We start from the raw sequence: 21,361 nt of genomic DNA, 5'->3' as shown, positions 1-21,361 counted from the left end.
GGCTGGGCTGGGGCTGAGCCCCTGGGCCAGCAGAGCAGGGCACGGCAGGGCCCGGGGAGGCGCAGGAGAAAGCAGGACAAGCAGAAGCCTCAGGTGGGCAGGTTGGCCTCCCGCCTTGGCAGGAGGGGCCCCGAGGCCTCTGGAAAGGCTGGCCAGCAGCTCCAGGGGACACTTGGCCTGGCGAGGCGCTCGCTGCGCATGCGGCCCGGCTCTAGCAGGGCAGGCACCTGCGGCCGCAGTAGCGGCCACCGAGGCCGGAGAGCCCCGAGAGCCCAAAGCCCCCGGAGTTGATGGGGACCCCAGACTCGCTGAGGATGCTGCCCACGGCGGCGGAGGTGGAGGATCCCACGGCGGTGTTCTGGGGGAAGGAGCTGAGGATGGGCCCAGGCAGGGTGACCACCACGGGCGAGGGCTGGATGACCACGCGCGAGTCCTGGCACTGCCGCACGCAGGGCTCGTTGCAGCTGTTGGCCAGCGGGGTGGGGCCGCAGGGCCGGCACAGGTCGTAGCAGGACATGGCTGGGGCTGGAGGAGAACCTGCAGAAGGCAGGGAAAGCACCCACGGGGTGTGAGGCACACAGGGAGATGCTGCTGGGCAGGAGGAAACACAGCCTGGGCACAAGGGACAGCCTGGAGAGGGAAATAGAAAGGACAAGGAATCGCAGTCCCCAAGAGGGCTGTAAAAACACAGACGAGATCTTCTCCCACCTCCCTCCAGTATGGCACAGAGAATGGAGACCATCACCAAGTGCCCCAGCAAAACAAAACTGAGGCGAAGCTCCTGTGGGAGCAGAAGAGACAGAGGAAAAGAAATGGAAACAGAGGAAAGCACTCACCTGTGTCACCGAGGAGGAGAAGGCAGGAGAAGTGGATGAGGGATCCTGCACTTGCTCTGCCTTTTATACTGTCCCACACAGCCCCGGGCCCAGGGACAGTCTTTGCACAGGGAATGTGTTTACCAAGCTCATCTCACATGCAAAACATCCCAATTACAAAAATTAGTGTTTTTATTTTTGCCCTGCAACGCTGCCTTTTCATTTCCCTGTGCAGGACGTGCCCAGTCAGCCTCCCAGGCTCCTTTCAAGTGCCAGGATTAGAGGCCAGAATATTTCCAGGGAAAATGATTTGTCAGCAGGGCCGGGTGATGCAGCCAGGGCTGGGAAGTGTCCCAGTGACCATCTGCTGCCAGCCCCTGGCCCTCCAGGGCAGGACTTTCAAGCGCAGGGGCAGCCCCACGTCCCCTGCTGGACATTGGCACCACGGGGCCGGACTGGGGCTGGCCCCTCACCTGAAGGGATTCCTGAGGTTGGAAAAGCTCTCCCAGAACATCAAGCCCCATCTGGGATCCATCCCCACTTTGTCACAGAACCCAGAGCATGGAGTGCCATGTCCAGCTTCCCCTTGGACACCTCCAGGGTTGGCGACTCCAAACCCCCCTGGGCAGCCCCTGCCCCAGCCAGAGCAGCAGTGCCCAGCATGGAGAGGGACAGAGATAAGGGACAGAGCTGACCCCCGCAGGGGAATGGCCAGGCTGGACCCTCAGGGCCCTGAGGAGCCCGGGCCCATCATCAGGAAGCACTTTAAAGTCCTGCCCTGGAGGGCCAGGACTGGAATTATTTGGGATGTCGGACACTCCTCAGCACCGGCTGCATCACCCGGCCCTGCTGATGTGGCACTGCCCCCAGACACGTTTTGGCCTCTAATCCTGGCACTTGAAAGGAGCCTGGGAGGCTGACTGGGCATGTCCTGCACAGGGAAATGAAAAAGCAGCATTGCAGTGTCCCCATTTCTCTAATGGGGATGTTTTGCATGCAGGATGAGCTTGGGAAACATGTTCCATGTGCTGAGGGTGCCCGTGTGCCCGGGGCTGTGTGGGACAGTAGTATAAAAGGCAGAGCAAGAGAGGATCCCTCATCCACTTCTGCCTTCTCCTCCGTGGTGACACAGGTGAGCTGCAAGGGCCTTTGCCTCACTCTTCTCTTCTCTTCTCTTCTCTTCTCTTCTCTTCTCTTCTCTTCTCTTCTCTTCTCTTCTCTTCTCTTCTCTTCTCTTCTCTTCTCTTCTCTTCTCTTCTCTTCTCTTCTCTTCTCTTCTCTTCTCTTCTCTTCTCTTCTCTTCTCTTCTCTTCTCTTCTCTTCTCTTCTCTTCTCTTCTCTTCTCTTCTCTTCTCTTCTCTTCTCTTCTCTTCTCTTCTCTTCTCTTCTCTTCTCTTCTCTTCTCTTCTCTTCTCCCTTGGCCCTCAATGGAATCTTTGCCTCTCCATAGTGCTCTCTGAGAGTCTTTCTCCTCAATCCTGCTCTCCCCAGGTTTTTGTGGTTGTTGTTTGGTGGGGAGAGGTGGGAGATGTTGGGATTTCTTTGCAGGGAACTCTTTGGGCTCGGGGCTGTTGGGTTCCTCCCTTGCTCCCTCTCCAGGCTGTCCCTTGTGCCCAGGCTGTGTTTCCTCCTGCCCAGCAGCATCTCCCTGTGTGCCTCACACCCCGTGGGTGCTTTCCCTGCCTTCTGCAGGTTCTCCTCCAGCCCCAGCCATGTCCTGCTACGACCTGTGCCGGCCCTGCGGCCCCACCCCGCTGGCCAACAGCTGCAACGAGCCCTGCGTGCGGCAGTGCCAGGACTCACGCGTGGTCATCCAGCCCTCGCCCGTGGTGGTCACCCTGCCTGGGCCCATCCTCAGCTCCTTCCCCCAGAACACCGCCGTGGGATCCTCCACCTCCGCCGCCGTGGGCAGCATCCTCAGCGAGGAGGGAGTGCCCATCAACTCGGGGGGCTTTGGGCTCTCGGGGCTCTCCGGCCTCGGTGGCCGCTACTGCGGCCGCAGGTGCCTGCCCTGCTAGAGCCGGGCCGCACGCGCAGCGAGCGCCTCGCCAGGCCAAGTGTCCCCTGGAGCTGCTGGCCAGCCTTTCCAGAGGCCTTGGCCCCCCTCCAGCCCTCCTGCCAAGGCGGGAGGGAGGGAGGTGCTGTCTGGTCTCGTGGCCAGCCTGTTTCAGCCTTGAAAATCCTGCTTTCTAAGAGTTTCCTTGTCTCTGATTTTGCATTTCACGGTGGTTTGATGCTGTGATTGCCAACAGTCAGTGGAGGGGTTTTACTGAGGAATTAAGGAAAGGTGGAGTCTTGCTTTCTGTCTCTCGGTCGGAATGGTTTCTTTTCCTTTCATAAATATATATTTTCCCTTTGTTTTTGCTGAATGCTACTTGTCTGTTTATCATTAAACTGATGTTGCATCTGATTTTGAGTTTCATTGTGGTTTTTCTTTCCTTTTTACCTCCCCTTGGGGCAGAATTATGTGAAAATCTATGCAAGGATTTCACAGAGGAAAATGTGCACCCAAAAGTCACCACAACTCATCTGATAAAGATAATTTCATTGGTTTTTACACTCTTGAGAAGCACTGAACAGGTTCTCAAATCTATTTCTCTTTCTAGCATGTTTTCCCCCAATGTTTTCATCACACCTCCGTATTTAAAAGTACATTTGTGGTGTTTAAGCTCGAGAGATTTTAGTTCCCTTTGCCTATTTTGCACCTTTGAAACTCTCGAGAATCTGAACGAATATTAATGTGGCAGAAGCAACATTTGCAATTCTGGCAACCAAAAGAGATCCAAGAAAGATAAAGCCATGAAATAAAATCTATTTGAAAATTAAATCATCCTGGAGCTGAGATATAAATATTTGAGGAGCTCAAGGGAAGGTTCCTGACATTCACATGTGGAGCTGGTCCAAATGTCCACAGAACAGGCAAAAGAGGTGGATTCTACATTCAAATTTTTGTGCTTCGTTTAAAGTTTATTAAAAATTATTTACTTGCAAATTTACAAATTTGGGAGGGGAAGAGTCCAGCAAAGAGATGGGATAGAATCCTAAAATATCCTCATTGGAAGGGACCCTCACGGGGAGCAGAGGAACTCCACCAGGGCCCCTTTTTCTGCCCGCAGTTTGAGGCAGAAACACCAAAAAATATGAAAATGTCCCAGACTGAGAGGAGCCTGGGCTGGAAAAGAGGTTTCCATGGGTGAATTTTCCAAACAAATGATTGGAGGGACTGGTGGGATGAGTTGTTCCCTGGGATCCGCGCGGCAGAACCGCTGCAGTTGTATCTATGGTCAGACTAATTTTTCTAGGTTTTTTTTAATATAAAAATGACCTTGTGGTCAATTTAAGTGACACACCAGATACAGCACTTGCTGATAAAAATGTTACACGTAAGGTTTCTGTGCTATCACAATTTTATTATGGTGTGAAATTGATGCAATACCCATTAAAAAGTATGGGGCTCAAAAGCCAGTTTAAATCTGTTTTTATTGAAACATATGTAAGAGATTTGAAAATGTATTCTGCATCTACCACCAACAGACTATGTAATCTATTTAATCTATTCAATCTATTTAATCTATTCAATCTATTTAATCTATTCAATCTATTTAATCCATTTAATCTAGTCAATCTATTTAATCTATTCTATCTATTTAATCTATTCTATCTATTTTATCTATTCTATCTATTTTATCTATTAATTCCATAAAGCAAATGGACACGGAGCAGGAGGGTGGAGGAGGGAAATCTGGGAGAGTGAAAAGTCTGGGAAAGGGGAAATAAACCCCAAAATTTCCCCTTGCTAACCTAAAGGGGAAAAAAAGGGGAAAAAGCCACATTCCAGAACCTTCCCAGCCCAGCACAGAATGGGGGTTGTGCAGGAAGTTGAAGTTTTTATTAAATGGAGGTGCTCAGTTCAATTTCAAGCAGAATTTTGTACCTTTAAGGGTCTGATCCACCACCTACAATGCTGGAAATCACCAGAGAGACAATTTCTGAAGAATGTGAACTTGGTTTGGAAGCCGTGTTCCCTTTGGATGTTCAGATGGAAAAATGGGTGCAATAACTCCATAGATATTTTTGACTTTATGGGGTTTTTGAAGCATCTTTTTTTTTTTTTTGCATTAATTAGTTCCCACATGTATTTTTGCAAGTGGAACCTTTTCCAGATAAAGGAATTGTCCTGCTTTTGTTTCCCAGTCTAGGTTTGGGCTGGCGTTGCGTGAGAAGCATCATCCACCCATTAAAAAATTCTTTCATCTTCCCAAATTATGGGTACTTTTAATTTCTGGTACTTTTAGACTGACTCTAATAATGTCAACGTGAAATTACTTCAAGCACAGTCTAATAAAGACAATTTCTTTTCCAGCTCCTCAGCAGTTTGTTCACTTGTGGATCTGAGATCAAATCCAAGTGGAGCCAAAACTCTTTGTGTGCCATTCCCAGTCTGACCCACTTACAAAGAATTGTCAATTAAAATGTTCACATCTCCTAAAAAAACTTCTGAGGACCTTTCCAAGCTCGGAGAAGCTTTGAGGTGACCTCATTGTGGCCTTCCAGGACCCGAAGGAGCCAACAGAAACATAGGGAGCGAATTTCCAAGGGCCTGGAGTGACAGGAAAAGGGGGAAAAGGGGTAAAACTGAAAGAGGGAAAATTTAGGTTGGATTTGGGAAGGAATTCTTCCCTGTGCGGGTGGTGAGCCCCTGGCACAGGTGGTTCCATGGACTCCCCACCTCTGGAAGTGTCCCAGGACAGGTTGGACGAGGCTTGGAGCAGCCTGGGATCATGGGAGGTGTCCCTGCACACGTATTGGCGCAGGATGAGCTTTGAAGTCCCTTCCCACCCAAACCATTCCATGGCTCCATGGTTCTGACTGGTGTTTGTGAGCTGAGGTGGAACAGGAGGGGTTTTGAGGTCCTCTTTGTAAAAGAACTGATAAATCAGGATTAAACATCCCCTCGTTCTTCCAGCTGTGCCTCAAACTGCGTTACCCGGATTTAACGCCATAACACCATCTGAATTCGATGTGATAAAGTAGTAATTTGTCTCCGAATTCCACAATTCTGGCACTTCCTTCCTTCTGTGGGATTTCAGGGCTGGATGTGCTCCTGAGGCAGGGCCTTGCCCAAACCCAGAACTGAGGTTGTTCTGACGCCCGGCTGGAGGCAGAGCCCGGTGAGCATCGCTGGAGACAGGAATTTATTAAGGATTTGCACTCATACCCTTAATAAAAGAATGCCTTGGAATGATGAATTATGTATTATAGACATTCTTAGTATTTTTCTTTATGACTAAAGTCAAACATACGCTGGAGTCTGGATTTTGTTGTGACTGAAAAGTGGCCCTGGAATAAATTTGGTCCCTAATTCCCGAGATGAGAGAAACCTGCAGGACGGAATCTGTCTGTCAGAAGATAAGGAGGAAATAAAAACAAAGTAAATAAGCGGTGAGGAAAAGAACATTTAATCAGGTGGAACATTTGGCATTCAGGACATACTCGTTGGGAATTAATTCCAGGTACAAAGGCTGTCTGTGGTCCCCAGGCCATCAGGGCTGAGGTATAAAAACCAGCTCAGCCCAACTCCTTCGTACCACTTCTCTTTCCTCTTTTGTGAGCAAGGTTAGTTCAAATCCACTTCTCTTTCTCTGTTTGTTGAGTTCTTGCCTTTTAATAATCTGGGTTTTTTTCCCCACAGTGTTCTGCTGCTTGCTGGATTCTTTTTATTTCAGGGTGGGAGAATTTTTGTGTTTAAAAAGTTGGGGTTTGCTGTTGGAATCATGGAATTTCTGGAGTCCCGACTTGGCTGTAGAGATCCTTGAATTGGTGATAGAAATTTACTCAAACACGGGATTTCAGACATGCTAAATGACATAGAAAATATTAGAACTAATAAAGATTAATGAATTACATGGGTGGAATAACTCTGCAAGGGGTTGGAACCCTGGCATCTTTAAAGGTCCTTTTAAACTCTAACTATTTATTAAAACAGAAAATCCGGGAGCTCAGTTGTATTTCAGTAGCATTTTGTATCTTGGAGGGTCTTTTCCATCCTGGAATGTCAGTTGGGTGGCCAAGTGTGGAAATTTTGTTCCAGAGTGCAAAGACATCTCCTGGAATGTTGGGAAGTGGGATCAGGGATTGTGGGGTGGAAGGGAAGAAGGGGAAAAAATGGAGCAGAGCTGAACACCCCCTAGAAATCAGAGAATTTTGGTTTTATTGCTGTGGTGCAGATAGAACCCATGGAATTCCTGCTTTTTTATCACATCCATGGATGAGTTGCCTGGGAAAAATTCCAAAGACCTCTTCTTCAAGGCTGCTTAATGACGCTGAAATTTGTCATTGAAATTTGTACCTCTTTGTAGGCAAAACTGGAGCCTTGAAACGAATCCTCCCTTTCATTTTTCCAGCTGCCCGTGGACCTCTCTCCGCAGGTTCATTTGTGGTTGGGTTTCACTCCTCATTGCTGCTCCCCCAACGCTCTGGCTGCGCGGAGCTGGGTCTCTCCAGACGTGCAATCAAAATCCTACAATTAAATTAATGACACAGGTTTGTTTCTTTTGTTCTGCTGCCAGTTCTTGCCCAGATCACCGACAGCCCAGAGGACATTTCAGCCTCTGTCTCTCTTTATTTAAGAGTTTGGTTTCCTCCTCAGCTCCTGGCTCTGTTCCTAAAAGGCTCCTTGGAAAGTCTCCGTGTGACGGTGTTCACAGGGGTTTTCAGGTGAGGGAAGAGACGAGAATGTTGACTCCATGTTCAGGAGGCTTGATTTATTATTTTATGATATATATATATTACATTATAACTATACTAAAAAGAAATAGAAGGAGAGGTTTCCAGAAGCTAGCTAAGCTAAGAATAGAATAGAAAAATTGATGACTAAGGCAGCTGGCTCAACTGAGAGCAAGAGCCAGCTCTGCTGTGAGTGGTCACTGGATCCAAACAACCACAGGAGACGTATCACAGACCCACCCGTTGCATTCCACAGCAGCAGATAATTATTGCTTATATCTCATTGCTGAAACTTCTCAGCTTCAGCAGGAAAAATCCTAAGGAAGGATTTTTCATAAAAATGATGTCTGCGACATCTCCGTCCCGATAACTGAACTAAAACGAGTGAATGAACTGGGCTGAGTAAATGCAGGCGTGACACAGCTCCTGCCTCACCCTCAGGTGTGCTCCTCTATTCCAGACCTCATCCCCAGCCATGTCCTGCTACGAGCGATGCCCCACCACGTCCTGCGGCCCCACCCCGCTGGCCAACAGCTGCAACGAGCCCTGTGTTCGGCAGTGCCAGGACTCCACCGTGGTCATCCAGCCCTCGCCCGTGGTGGTCACCCTGCCTGGGCCCATCCTCAGCTCCTTCCCCCAGAACACCACCGTGGGATCCTCGGCGTCCGCGGCCGTCGGGAGTGCTCTGAGTGCCGGGGGAGTCCCCATCAACTCGGGGAGCAGCTCCTTGGGTTTTGGGGGCTTTGGGGGTTTTGGCTACCCCGGGCTGGGCAGTGGCTACAGCCGGCCCTACCGGCGCTACAACGCCTCCCGCAGCGGCTTCTATGGGCCCTGCTAAGGAGGGAGGAGAAGACCAGGAATGCTGAACCCCGACCCGTCCCTGGAGCAGGACTGAGCTCACTGTGTCCAAAGCGGGGTCAGATCCCCACAGCTCCGCCTGAACGGAGTCCATCAGGCCTTGGAATGAGGCCACGGCTCCCGTTTTACTCCTGGGTGTTTCTGGTCCTGTTTGTAGCTCTGTTGCTCGGTGTATTTGGTACTACCTGGTGTAAAGTTTTAAATTTAGGTTGTAGGTGGGACGTGGTTCTCAGGGTGGGCTGGAAGAAGAGCTCTGCCTTCGGAACACGTCCCCCTGAGCTGAGCCTTTTCCCCCACACCGACCCCCGGTGCTTTGCAGGGCTTTAATCCTCTTGTTGGGATTAATAAAATGATGCTTTTATCATAACCTCCTGAGTCTCCTGCTGGTTTTTTCCCTCCTTTCCCGTTCTTATTTGAAACTTTTTCAGTTTCATTTTTTTAGGTGAAATTTATCACTGAGTAGATCACGAACAGTCTGGGGGAGTTGGGAATGTTGGGAATGTTGGGGAATGTTCAACCTGGAGAGTGGAGAACTCCGAGCACCTCCAGGATCTGATTTAGATTTACAACAGCCACCAAAGGTGCTAAACCAGTCCATTCTGGGGGGAAAAAAGGGAAGAAATCCTCTTGTTGGGAAGGTTTGGGGCATTCCAATTAACCAGTTATACAAATAATGTCTGCAGCAGGTTGAGCTGTCCCCAGGAGTTGAACTGCTCATGGTTTATGTCCCAGCCTGGCGTGAGATGAAAAACCTCCCTCAAAGAGCTTCTTTCATCTCCAGAACCCGGCATTCATTTCAACCCTTTGTTCCATCACACCCAGGGCTCCGGAGCCAACACAACGCTACAAATTCCAATTCACACAATAATTTGTCAACTCTTTGGTGCCTCACCTGTCCCGGGAGCTCCAAAGGCGTTAACTGAGTGTGGGGAGTGCCAAACTCCACGAGCCGGGGTTGGCATGTCCTGGTTCCCCATCCAAGGGCTCCCAACCTCTTGGATGAACTCCGGGGGTTAATTAGGGAGCTGGAATCCCTGCCAGGTTGTTAATGAGGCCGTTCCCAAAACGGGATCTCCCCTCCAAGAGCAGAAGTTTCTGTGCCTAGAGGGAAGGATGAGGAGGAAGAAGCATTCTTGGGTTATCTCAGTTTTACCAATGAAAAGGAAGAGAATTTTCCTTGGGAGGGATCCCTACTAGAAGGAAAGGAATTTGTAACATATTGAAAAAGATTCTGGTCTGTTGGGTTGTGGAGAGTTTGAGGAGATGGAGGAGAAAGATTCTCCTTTTTTCCTCTTTTCCTTTTCTCCTTTTCTCCTTTTCTCCTTTTCTCCTTTTCTCCTTTTCTCCTTTCGTAGAAAAACCTTTTTGTAGAACAGACTCAAAAAAAGAAGAGAATCTTCTTGAGGTGAAAATGAGAGGAGTTAAAGAATTTTAAGGAGATGAAGATTTGTCTTAATTTTATTTTTTTAAATATAAATGATAGAAAAGTTTAATAAAATAATTAAAGTTTTTGAAGATGTTTGCCTTGAATTAGGTGAAGTCCTTTGAGTTCTCCTGACTCACCGATTTCGATTGAAGTTTTTACCCAGGGGATGCGGGAGCCCAGATCCCCCACAACCTCGGGGAGCCAAAACTTTGCATATTTGAGCCATTAGCGAGAAATGGCAACTTTGAAGTCTTTTATTCCTCTGAAGTCCAAGCCCAGTCTTTGTACAAAGCCTCTTCATTTGGAGTTAATTCCTATCTTTTGCTGAGTGCTCCCCATCCCGGTTTTTTGCATCCTTTCCATGCAGGAATTTCCAGCAGGGACAAATCCAGCCGTGATAAATGGGATGAAGACTCGGGTGCAGCTTCTCCTGACACCACACAGCCTCTAACCCCCAAAATTTGAATTAATCTCCAACATCCAGCTTCGTGTTTAATTTGTTGTGAAAATTGCTGCACATCCTGGCGACTTCCTGGGATTCTGGGCGGGAATGGGGGTGACTCGGGCATGGAAATGATTTTAAAATTCATGGTTGGGTAAAGAAATGCCGGAACGTGGGCGTTTTGATTGGCTGTGGCTTGGAGAGGGGCTTTGGGCAAGGGCAGGGGGTGACAGGACAAGAGGAGGTGGGTCCGGAATGACAGAAGGAGGGTTTAGATGGAAAAAACCCCACTTTGAGCATGGGATTTATCGTGATTATTCCTGGCAAATCCCGGCTCCCAGGGGATGGATCAGAACCCCAAATCCACCAGCCTGGGTGGCACAAAACCTTGTTCTGTGAGGAAGGTGGAGCTGGAACCCAGGGCAGCACTAATTGCACTCATCCAATTTGAAACGTAATTAAAATCTGCATTTGAAAGCTCCTGAAAACACAGGTCTGAAAAACAAACAAAACCCTCCCGTTCTGGGTGTGTTGTTTTGCAGAGGTTCTGGTGAGTAAATAATTTCTCCCCTTGAGTGTGAATTAATTTCTGGAGCTGTTTTCTGCTGTTCCCAGCAGAATTCCAGCTGGGAATTCCATGCTACCCTGGCTCCCTGCAGGAATTCTCAGCAGATCCATCCAGGAGTGACATTAATTTTTGAGCAAAACCAGAAATCAAAAGAGAAATTGTGTAATTTATTAGCCCGGAATAAAATGCCAAAGCAAACCCCAAACCTGAGTGATGTTAAAGTTGTTCGTGACAGAATCTGAATAAAATTGACAAGGAAATGAGCTCCAGTTGGGTGTGAAAATGGAGGATTTCACATGTCCCTGCGCCTTCACGGGGGTTCTCTGAGGAGGGGTGAGGTCCCAGGCTTTGCCTACCCCAAAAACCATCTCAGATCACACATCCACAGCTTCTCCTGCCTGGGCCGGGCAGCAAATTCCAGCCAGGAATGGGGGGTGGCTGCAAAAACCCCAAATTCCAGGCAGACGTGGCCAGAGGGGCTGAATTAAACACCTTAAACCACGGGAACACCTTGGGGTTCAAACAATTCCCAACCCAGGGGGAGGTGGGCAGGCTGGAGAGGTGGGACTGGGCCAAGCCCAAGGGCGAAGTCCCAAACCCAGGTCGGGGCAGCCACGAGAATCCAGGGAGGGGATTTTGCCCCTCTGGTCTGCTCTGGGGAGATTCCACCTGGAATTCTGTCCAGCTTTCGAATCGTGTCCAGGTCTACAACTGTATCTGGCTCTGGAATCGTGTCCAGCTCTGGAATGGTGTCCAGCTCTGGAATCGTGTCCAGCTCCAGAATTGTGTCCAGTTCTGGAATTGTGTCCACAGTTCTAGAACTGTGTCCAGCTTTAGAATTGTGTCCAGTTCTAGAATTGTGTCCAATTCCGGAACCATGTCCAGTTCTGGAATTGTGACCAGCTCTGAAATTGTGTCTGATTCTGGAATTGTGTCCAGTTCTAGAACTGTGTCCATCTCTGGAATCATGTCCAACTCTGGAATAATGTCCAGTTCTGGAATTGTGTCCAGCTCTAGAACTGTGTCCAGCTCTAGAATTGTGTCCGGTTCTGCAACTGACCTGAATTATGGTGGGAACCTCAAATGTCTCCATAAAGCCCTCACAAGCTCAGTCCAGAATTAGTGAGAGAAAAGCAAAACTCAGCACAGGAGGGATCTCAGGAGCTGCAATTTTACAAGAGGCTCAAAGCCTTTGAGGAACTAATTCTTCATAACGAGTCAATTAATTACAATTCAAAACGAATTGCAGATGCTGCTCTTGCCAGGGAAATTCCCTCTGCTTCTCCATGGATTTTGGGGTCACCTCTCTGCCCAGAGACTTTACCCAGGGATGACTGTGAGTAACCTCCCAGTTCCATTTTTATTAAAGATCTCTTTTTTCAGAACGTTTAGTCACTCACAAGTGTCTTAGGAGGATGTTCTCACATTATGCAAAAAGTCTTAATTATAATCTGAATATTTAGGTCTGGCCTTGATGACAAAAATCTGTGAACCCTTAATTTGCTCACTTTAATTCATCTCAAAATCAGGCCATTAAGTCGTTCTGAGAGTACAATAAAATAAAGGCTTTAGTTGGAACAACATTTATTGTAATTGCTTACAAGGAAGTCTCCAAACAGATTTGAAATGTTGCCAGATCTGTTTTTAAATTCACAGCTGGATTTGAAATGTGCTTTGTGTTTTCCAAGCAAAGCTTGGATGAAGGAGGAATAAAAATAATGAAGAAAAATTTTTAAAAGATGAAAAGAAGCTGTGGATGGTGTTATGCATGTTAATTCCTCAACTAACGCCTAGAAATATTAGGAAAAATAGAAAATATTTTTTTAAATAGCTGCTAATTCATTAAAATATTGAGAGATAGTGAGGAACACACAGGTAAAAACAGCCAAGGAAATTTTTTTGAGAATCCTCCTGAAATATGAGATGGCTCAAACCAAACCTTGAACTTTTCCTTTTTGATTTAAAATAAAGCAGCTGTAATTCCTGCAGATAGAAACCATGGCCTCAATTTCACAGCCCAATTACTGCCCTGCACCCCCAAATCTTTATAACATCTTATTAAATAAAATACAAGAATTCAGATCTAGGTCAGGGATCTGAAATATGCCCAGGATGGAACATTTGCATGGTGGCACTCCAATAAAGCTGCTGATAAACTTTGATGTCCTCAGGAAGCTCTGCCCAAGCCAAACGAGTTTCTGTTCCCAGGGGATCCCCACAGAGACAGCCCTAATTTAAATGTGATTTGCATGTCTTGGGAGTGGATGTGCCAGCAGAGCAAGAACCTCGGGGTTAATCCCTGCATCCAGGACTGCTCATGGATTTGGGGTTGGAAAAGAGCTCTGGAATCACCAATCCCAGCCTGTGATTGATCCCTTGATGTCCCCTCGTTCCTGGGACACCTCTGGGGATGGGGACTCCAAACCTCCCCGGGCAGCCTCTTCCATGGAAAAATTCCTTCTTCCTTTCCCAGAGAGCCTCTCCATGCCTGGAGGTGTCCAAGGAGTGAGTGGACCTTGGGCTGGTGACCAGGCTGGGGTTGGGAACACCTCGGACTCGATAGTCCTGGAGGTCTTCTCCAGCCTCAGGGATCCTGTGGAAAGCAGCTGGAAACACTCATGGCTTGCCTTCCGAAACCTGCAATTCTCTGTGAATTCCCCCAGGATTTACCTTGCAGAGGAGGGAGCTGCATTGTGCAAATGAGGCCTAATCTCCTTTAATGACACCAGGCAGATCCCAAAGGGGTGTGGAGGCCGAATAAATCCCGCTGAATTAATCCCTGCAGTGTTCCCAGGAATGAACACGGCCAGGAATATTTTAGGATGAAAGCACCCTGTGGTCAGATAGACAAACCACAAGATAAGGAAGTGAAGCAGTAAAAAACACAAGTAACTGAGGCAAAAAACCCTGTAATCAGTTCGTGGCCCATAAATCACTTCTTGCACAAAGAGTGGCCCAAGTCGTCGGGCAACTCAAAACTCGGTATAAAAACCTGAGCAACTCCTGGCTCTCCCAGCCACATCTCTTCCCTCCTTTGCCTTCGTGAGTAAGGTGAGTTTGAACCTTTTATTCTCTTTCTACAGCCTTGATTTTGCAGCTTTTCCCCCACTTCCCTTGCCACAGTTTCTTCTCAGAGGGAGGAAAGGGTTTTATACCAGAGAAGGAGTTTTGTGTTGGTGGCAAGTTATAAAAATCATTAATTAGCCACGTTAGCTAAATGGATATCGGTTATTTATTAAATGGGTTATTTATTAAATGGGTTATTTATTAAAGGGTTATTTGTTCAGTTTTGGGATCCAGGGCAGTTTTAAGGTTGTGCTGCTGCACTTCAATATCAGCAGTGAATTCTTGGGCCTGTTCAGTCGCGTGACCGCGTCCCACCAGAGCCCAAGCAGAGAATTCACCTGAGGCCAGAACACCATCAGCACTAAAAATCCAATTTCCTTCCCAATTCCCAACCCCGAACGGAGCCCTGGAAAGCTGCTGATAAATGTGGCTGAAACTCAACTCCTGTATTCCAGAATTCCCTCCGGCCACTGCCATGTCCTGCTACGACCTCTGCGCCCCCACGTCCTGTGGCCCCACCCCGCTGGCCAACAGCTGCAACGAGCCCTGTGTCCGGCAGTGCCAGGACTCCACCGTGGTCATCCAGCCCTCGCCCGTGGTGGTCACCCTGCCTGGGCCCATCCTCAGCTCCTTCCCCCAGAACACCACCGTGGGATCCTCGGCGTCCGCGGCCGTCGGGAGTGCTCTGAGCGCCGGGGGTGTCCCCATCAACTCGGGGAGCAGCTCCTTGGGTTTTGGGGGCTTTGGGGGTTTTGGCTACCCCGGGCTGGGCAGTGGCTACAGCCGGCCCTACCGGCGCTACAACGCCTCCCGCAGCGGCTTCTACGGGCCCTGCTAAGGAGGGAGGAGAAGACCGGGAATGCTGAACCCCGACCCGTCCCTGGAGCAGGACTGAGCTCACGGCCGTGGTTTTTGGGTGCCACGTGAGATGCCCCCAGCCTGGAGTTAAAGGAGCTGCGGGAGTTTGGCATCTCTCCAAACCAGGCCTTGGCTTGTCTTTTGTTGTGCTTTACTTCATGTTTCTGATCAAATGTCTTGTCCCGATTTTTTTTTTTTTTGTTTTGGTTTGGGTTTTTTTTTTTGTATTTGATAATAGGCAAAATATTAATTGTTGGCAATTGTTGTGCATGGCTGGATTAGCACAGGTCGTTCATCGATGAAGAAGGAAGATTTCCACTCGCTGAGTGTGTCTGAGTGGGTTCTGTCCTTACTGAACCATGGAAATGTATTCCTGACTTTTTCATTGCTTCCTTCCCTTCCTCAACCCATTAAATTCGTGCTGCATCACTCTCCGAGTCTGCCTGGCCTTCTTTGCTCTCCCAGCCCCTTTTCCAGTGCCTTTGGAAGTCCCCGCTTCCAGAAAACACCACGCAAATAATTTCAAAGGAGAACGAGTCAGATTCCGGTGGTGGAAAACTTTTAAACCCGAGCCTGAGACCCCTTATTAAAGGCAGAAAGGGACCCTGCAATGGGACAAAACCAAGGAATTTTTAAAGATGTTTTACTTGGGAAAAGTGTTTTGAAAGAAGGGAGCTCAGCTGAGGTTCCTAAGGGAAATGTGGAGGGAGAGAAGCAACAATTTTTGGGGTGCAGCATCTCCTGGCAGCTGAGCTCAGCCCCTGGTGAGCCTGGGAGGGGAAGCACAGAAGGATGGGGAGTGTTTCTTCCCTTTGGAATTTGCTGGGTTGGGAAACAAGTCTGGGACAGAGAGATTCAAGGACTAAAATTTAAAAAATTTTTAGTTCCAACCCTCTCTTTGGGTGTTTTAAGCCAGAGCTGAGCTTTGTCAGGCACAGCTGTGCTCCTCCTGGATTGGGACGAAGGTGCGGTTTAGACACCCTGAAGGAAGAAGGTTTGGAAAACTTCCCCTGAGGGCTTCAGATGACTCAACCTCCTGTCACCCCTTAAAACTCCTGATATCTCTGAAAAGTCTCGCTTGGAGTCTTTGTCTGCCTGTCCAGAATGAGGATGAGCTGTAATTAAAGATGCTGATGAGCTTCTGCCGACTGCAGTCATTAGTGGAATGAAATTAAAGGAGGTAAATGAAAGAATTATTAATTTTAAGGAGGAGGTTTTTTTAATAAACACCAGAAGACAGTGGAAAGCTGGCAGTTTGATGTTCTATTACAGGAGAAGCTTGGTCTGGATTAAATGTTTAATTTAATATTTTTTACCATCTCAGCTGAAGCTATTCCCCGATCAAAGGTGATGAATTCCAAGAAGTCCAATGGCTCCAAAGGGCTGTGACTGAGGCACTGCTGAGAAGGTGCCTCGGACAGGTTCAGGTGGATATTTCTCATAACAAAAGTAATTTCTTACCCTTGCAACTCCCTTCTCATTAATTACACCAAATCCCTTCCCAGACTGCAAAAAAACTCCCCGCAAAGTTGGGATGTTTCCTCCAAACATTCAGAAATCACATCAGAATAAAATATGACCCTCAAGCACCAGTTGCCCCTTTCATTCCTGGCCTTTTTGGGTTAAAACTTGCTGTGGCAACCAGTAAAGCACAATTCTGAGGAAAAAAGGGAAATCTGGGTGGGTTTGCAGTCAGAAAGTGATTTATTCTCTGCTGCAGAAAACGAGTGGGAATATCGTGTTAGAATGTTTTTCACAGGGAAGGATTTCTCCTGAAGATCCCACAGAAATAAAAAATACCAACTTTTTTTCAGAAATATTTTTTTGTCAGTGAAAATCCCTTTCAGCCCCAAATCCTGCAGAGCTGAGGCCAGAGCTGCAGCATCCCCTGGGTTTGTGGGGAGAAGGGAGGAGGCAGGAAGGCTCTGCAGAGCTTTTACGGCTTTCTGGGGCTGCCTGGAGGATCCCAGACATCCCTGCACCTTTTATTACCCAGTTCCCGCAGGAGCTGTGGGTTTGCTTTGCATTTGGCTGGGTTCCCAGCGGGGAAATTGGTTTGTTTACTGTTTATGTTCATGATGGTTTATCCTGGCCGCAGATGAAACCCACGACCCGCGAGGCCGCTTTCATCTCCCCGCTTTGCATCTATTCAATATTCCCGGCTCCATCGCGCCAGCTCCACCTCCCAAAGTGGGGGTGAGTCAAATTCCATTTGTTTAGGACTTCTGGCATTTTGGGCACACACCTGGGAGCAGCCCCTGGTGTGGCAGCGGGTTTTAATTGGAGTCCTGAGTGTGCAATTCCAGCCGGGATAAGTGCCCGGGAGATTTCGGATCGCTTGTAATCTTCCCACGAGCAACATCCCAAAAGCTCTCGGCTCCTGGGACGAGAAGATGGAGCCACCCAGACAAGCTGGACTTAGGATCACCTTCAGAAGTGGAATTTGGGCTCTTTTTATCTTCTCTGTAGCTTTGGATGAGTTGGCTTTCAAACCACAAGCTGCTCTTGGAATTGATAGATAATTATTGTTATAAAGGAAAGTCAGGGAATCATGGAATGGTTTGGGTGGGAAGGGGCCTTAAAAATCATCTAAACCATGGGCAGGGACACCTTCCACTATCCCAGGGTGCTCCAAGCCCTGTCTAACCTGGCCTTGGACACTTCCAGGGACAGGACAGCCATAGTTTCTCTGGACAACCAATTTTTTTAACATTTCTGTGCATGCAGCAAGAACTTTGGGAAGGTCTGGTCAATCTTGAGGGACAGGAGAGTTTCCATCCATCCAGCTTCTCTGGACAGCCAATTTTTAAACTTTTCTCGGTGTGCAGCAAGAACTTTGGGGAGGTCTGGTCAATCTTGAGGGACAGGAGAGTTTCCATTCATTGTGTCGTCATTTTGGGTCATCCCAAACTGGGGACATCCAGCAACTCACGGCTGGAATTGAGTGGATGCAAATTCTTATTTGTTTTTCAAGGACAAGGTGGAAGGGTTGGAGCTGGTGGGGAATCCATCAGGAATCTTGGCCACCGCTTTGAACCCCTGGTCATGTTCAAAGAGTCCTTCCCTGCCCATTTGCTGATCGTCCCCCATTTGCATGTCTGAGTGGTCCAGGGAAATGTTTGGGGAACTTTGAAGACTTCTGCTCTTCAGAAGTCTCCAAGCAGCGTTTATTTCCCAGGAGATGTTGGGGCAGATACTCCCAGTTCGGGGCTGATTTGCCTGTCTCTGCCTCGGAGATTAAACACCACGAGAGCTTGGAATGCTCGGCCCTGCCCTGCAGTCTGCTCCGGCATTGTCTGCGATTACTTTTTAATCTGGAAATTGCCTTTGAAAAGGAACTGGAATTGCTGCACGCTGAAGTGATCTGTGAGACGTGCAAAGTGAAAGCCAGAATTGGCTTTCAAAGAAGGAAAAAGGGAACAGGAACATTACAAACATCTTTCTAAATAACTGCTATTCATTTGGGGAACAACTTTGCATAATGGTGCGAAGCCCAGCAGGGGAAAGTAATAATTTAGTGGCAGATGTAAAAGGCTTTGGCATCTTTGATGACCCCAAAGATGAGCTTGGGCAAGGCTTTGAGCAGCCCCAAATTCCCAGGCATCCTCCAGCTGACCTCAATCGCTGTCCTGGTTTAATGTAGGCAGAAAACCCAACCTGGAGACTCCTGAGATGAAGGACTTGGACACTCCGTTCCCAAATTGTTTCTCAGATTCCATCGTGGCAGCGTGGTGGTTTAATAATAAAGGAATAGATGAGATGCTGATCCTCTTTCATGCTCTCTGCTGAGTCAAGAAAATAAAATCTGTTCCCTCAAATAATCCATTTCTCAGTACCTTTAGGAGTAAGGGAGCTTAATCAGTTCTAAATGCTTTCTAACGATTTTATTTCCTTTATTTTTTGTGTCTCTCCCTCTGTCTGAGAGGAATTTGGTGAAACACCGAGGCAGAAATAGGAATTTCTGCCCTTCTCAGAGCCAGGTGTGCCAAAAACTTGTGTCCTGCGTGGAGGGGGAAAGGGATTTCACGGGGAAGGTCACTGCACCTTTCCCGATGGTTTCATTCGTCCGTGCCACGGTTCCTTAGCATGCAAAACAATTTCCTGAGTAACCCAGATGAATCACCCTCTGATCAGGAATTAACCTGGCTCGTAAGATTTGAGGATAAAAGAAACCTCACCGGAGGAATGCATACATTACAGGGAGGAAACGAAATCCAGGCAAGAAACACAAACAGAGAGGAAAAGTAAATCCCCAGCCAGGGGTATTTTGCATATGAGGAATCGTTAGCAATTGGCTGCTAATGAGCTACACGCACAATTTTTGTCCCAGGTCCTCGGGCTCTCTGGGCCAGGGTATAAAACCAGCTCGCTCGGAGGAGCTACAACCACTCCTGGCTTTCTTCTCCTTGGAGAAAAGGGTAAGTCTCGATCTGCTTCCCATTTTCTTTGGATTGTTGTTGTCTTTGTGTTTTTATTTTTCCGCTGTTGGTCTGTAGCAGCCCGAGGTTTGCGCTCTTTAAAATTGCTGGGGAGACCTCGAAGCAGCTTTTTCCCCAGGGAGGGACATTCTGTGAAGGGTGGAGGTCGTTCCTGTGCTGAGCCCGGATTTTTTCATTTGTGTCACCCAAATCTTTCCATCCCAAGAAGTCCCAAGTGCTGCTCAGCAGCTGGGAGTGGATGTGGGGAATCTGTGCAGAGCTTTTGGCTCTCGGGATGGAATCACAAAATATTCGGGGTTGGAAGGGATCTCTGGAGATCTCCCGGGGCAGGTGACAGAGGAAAACCTCCAAGAGGGTTTGGAACGACTCTGGAGAGGGAGACTCCTGGGCACGAGGGTCTGAATGTCTCCAGAGGGAGATTCCCTGAACTCTCCTTGCTCAGAGCCAGCCGTGCCAAGGCCTCACGGTGAAATTTCTGCTCATCATTTTTACATGCTGAGGAATATTTTTTCGTTTTCCCTCTGTTTTGGGGCGCAGTTTTTCCTTGCTTTCCTGACCGCCTGCTCCCTCACCTCCCCGCTCACTTCAGGGTTGCAGGAGGGAAAGGAGCACTCAGGAGGAGGTGGAGCTGCCCTTTGTGGTGTGGAGAGCCCTGAGCTTCACTGAAATCCCCTTTCAACGCCAGACCAACCCTTCCTTCCATTCCCCACGCACTCCTTGCGCTCTCCATCACCACAACAGCTTAATTACGCGGCTAATTACACCTCGTTCCTTGCATTCCAGAACTCCCTGCCTTCCAGACTCTCACCCCACAGCCATGTCCTGCTACGACCTCTGCGCCCCCACCTCCTGCGGCCCCACCCCGCTGGCCAACAGCTGCAACGAGCCCTGTGTCCGGCAGTGCCAGGATTCCACCTACGTGATCCAGCCCTCGCCCGTGGTGGTCACCCTGCCCGGGCCCATCCTCAGCTCCTTCCCGCAGAACACCGCCGTGGGATCCTCGGCGTCCGCGGCCGTCGGGGATGCTCTGAGCGCCGGCGGAGTCCCCATCAACTCGGGCAGCTCCTCGGGGCTCGGCACTTTGGGCTACTCGGGTTTGGGGGGGCTCTATGGGAGGTCCTACCGGCGCTCCAACCGCTGCGGGCCCTGAGGGAGCCGCGGGAGGGGATGAGCAGGAGATGGAAACGCGATGGGATGCAGGAGAGCGCGATCGGATGCAGGACTGAGCCCGTGCCCACCCGCTTGCTGACCCCCGCAGCTTTGCCCTGAGCTCCCGGCGCTGCGGGAGCTTGGCTTTCCCCATTTGATGCCTTTCCGTGCAACCAGGGAGTTGAAAAATGTCACTCGATTGTCGCTGGGTGTCCAGCTGTAAAGCACTGCCTGGAAATGGGTGATGAATTTTAAACCCTTATTCAACCCTTCTGTATTCAACCTTTCTGCATTCAATCCTTCTGCTTTCTTATGCTGTATTTTTTTCTTTTTTTAATTCCACTTCTTGCTCATTAAATAGATGGCGCATCACAATTTGTGGTTTGCAATGTTCCTTCTCTGGCAGAAATTTGCCTGTGCATAAATTGTGAGTACCAAGCAGATCAAGTTACACCACGCTAATCACCGAGGAGTTAGAGAAATGTAAACAATGAGTAATATCCTTTTTGGGGGGGAATATTTTCCCTTTTTCTCATTTCTGGAAGAACAATATGAAATAATCACTCCTGGCTAGCAACAAATGGGGGGAAAATGGTGGGAAATCTAAAGCATCTTTACGGACAAAACTTTATTTAATTTATTCTCAGCATTCTATCTAAACCTCCTCTTCATAAATTCGAACCTGTTCCCCCTTGTCCTGTCCCTCCAGGCTTTTGGAAATAATTTGTCCCCGCATTTCTTGTCGGCTCCTTGAGACACTGGAAGGTGAAATCAGCTCACCCCGGATCTTCTCTTCCTCAGGCTGAACAAACCCAGGCAGAACTTTCAAAACCCAACAGACGAAATGAAAACTTAGGTCTCGTCCTTCCCTTGTCGTCCTGCTAGCTTAGAAACGCTGCAATTATGTCTTGTTTGCTAGGCGATGTGGTGATTGAGGGGCCTGGGGTGTCACCAGGAATCCTCAGAGCAAGAACAATTACTCAGAACCTCGGGGAAGCTAATGACGGGCAAATT

The 21,361-nt window shown here is 48.5% G+C and overlaps 4 protein-coding genes and 1 pseudogene across 4 annotated transcripts; 4 read left to right on the top strand and 1 right to left on the bottom strand.

Moving 5' to 3' along the window:
- Positions 1 to 211: 211 nt before the first annotated feature.
- On the bottom strand, positions 212 to 1,339 carry LOC115913199 (annotated as a pseudogene).
- A 1,171-nt stretch (positions 1,340 to 2,510) lies between these two features.
- On the top strand, positions 2,511 to 2,833 carry LOC115913314 (feather keratin 1). The gene has a single exon (XM_030965280.1). The coding sequence runs from the start codon at positions 2,528 to 2,530 to the stop codon at positions 2,831 to 2,833; it is 306 nt and encodes a 101-aa protein (XP_030821140.1). The 5' UTR covers positions 2,511 to 2,527.
- A 5,183-nt stretch (positions 2,834 to 8,016) lies between these two features.
- On the top strand, positions 8,017 to 8,379 carry LOC115913371 (feather keratin 4-like). The gene has a single exon (XM_030965364.1). It carries the CDS (start codon positions 8,017 to 8,019, stop codon positions 8,377 to 8,379), a length of 363 nt encoding a protein of 120 aa, XP_030821224.1.
- Positions 8,380 to 13,749: 5,370 nt separating this feature from the next.
- On the top strand, positions 13,750 to 14,739 carry LOC115913339 (feather keratin 4). Its single transcript, XM_030965319.1, has 2 exons — positions 13,750 to 13,886; positions 14,357 to 14,739. Exon 2 carries the CDS (start codon positions 14,377 to 14,379, stop codon positions 14,737 to 14,739), a length of 363 nt encoding a protein of 120 aa, XP_030821179.1. The 5' UTR covers positions 13,750 to 13,886; positions 14,357 to 14,376.
- A 5,270-nt stretch (positions 14,740 to 20,009) lies between these two features.
- Positions 20,010 to 20,509, top strand: LOC115913294 (feather beta keratin-like). Its single transcript, XM_030965252.1, has one exon. The coding sequence runs from the start codon at positions 20,016 to 20,018 to the stop codon at positions 20,346 to 20,348; it is 333 nt and encodes a 110-aa protein (XP_030821112.1). The 5' UTR covers positions 20,010 to 20,015; the 3' UTR covers positions 20,349 to 20,509.
- Positions 20,510 to 21,361: the final 852 nt, after the last annotated feature.

This window comes from Camarhynchus parvulus, chromosome 25 (genome assembly GCF_901933205.1).
Source record: "Camarhynchus parvulus chromosome 25, STF_HiC, whole genome shotgun sequence".
Classification (NCBI taxonomy): domain Eukaryota; kingdom Metazoa; phylum Chordata; class Aves; order Passeriformes; family Thraupidae; genus Camarhynchus; species Camarhynchus parvulus.
Note: the sequence above shows the minus strand (reverse complement) of the source record. Positions and strands in the feature narration are given on the sequence as shown.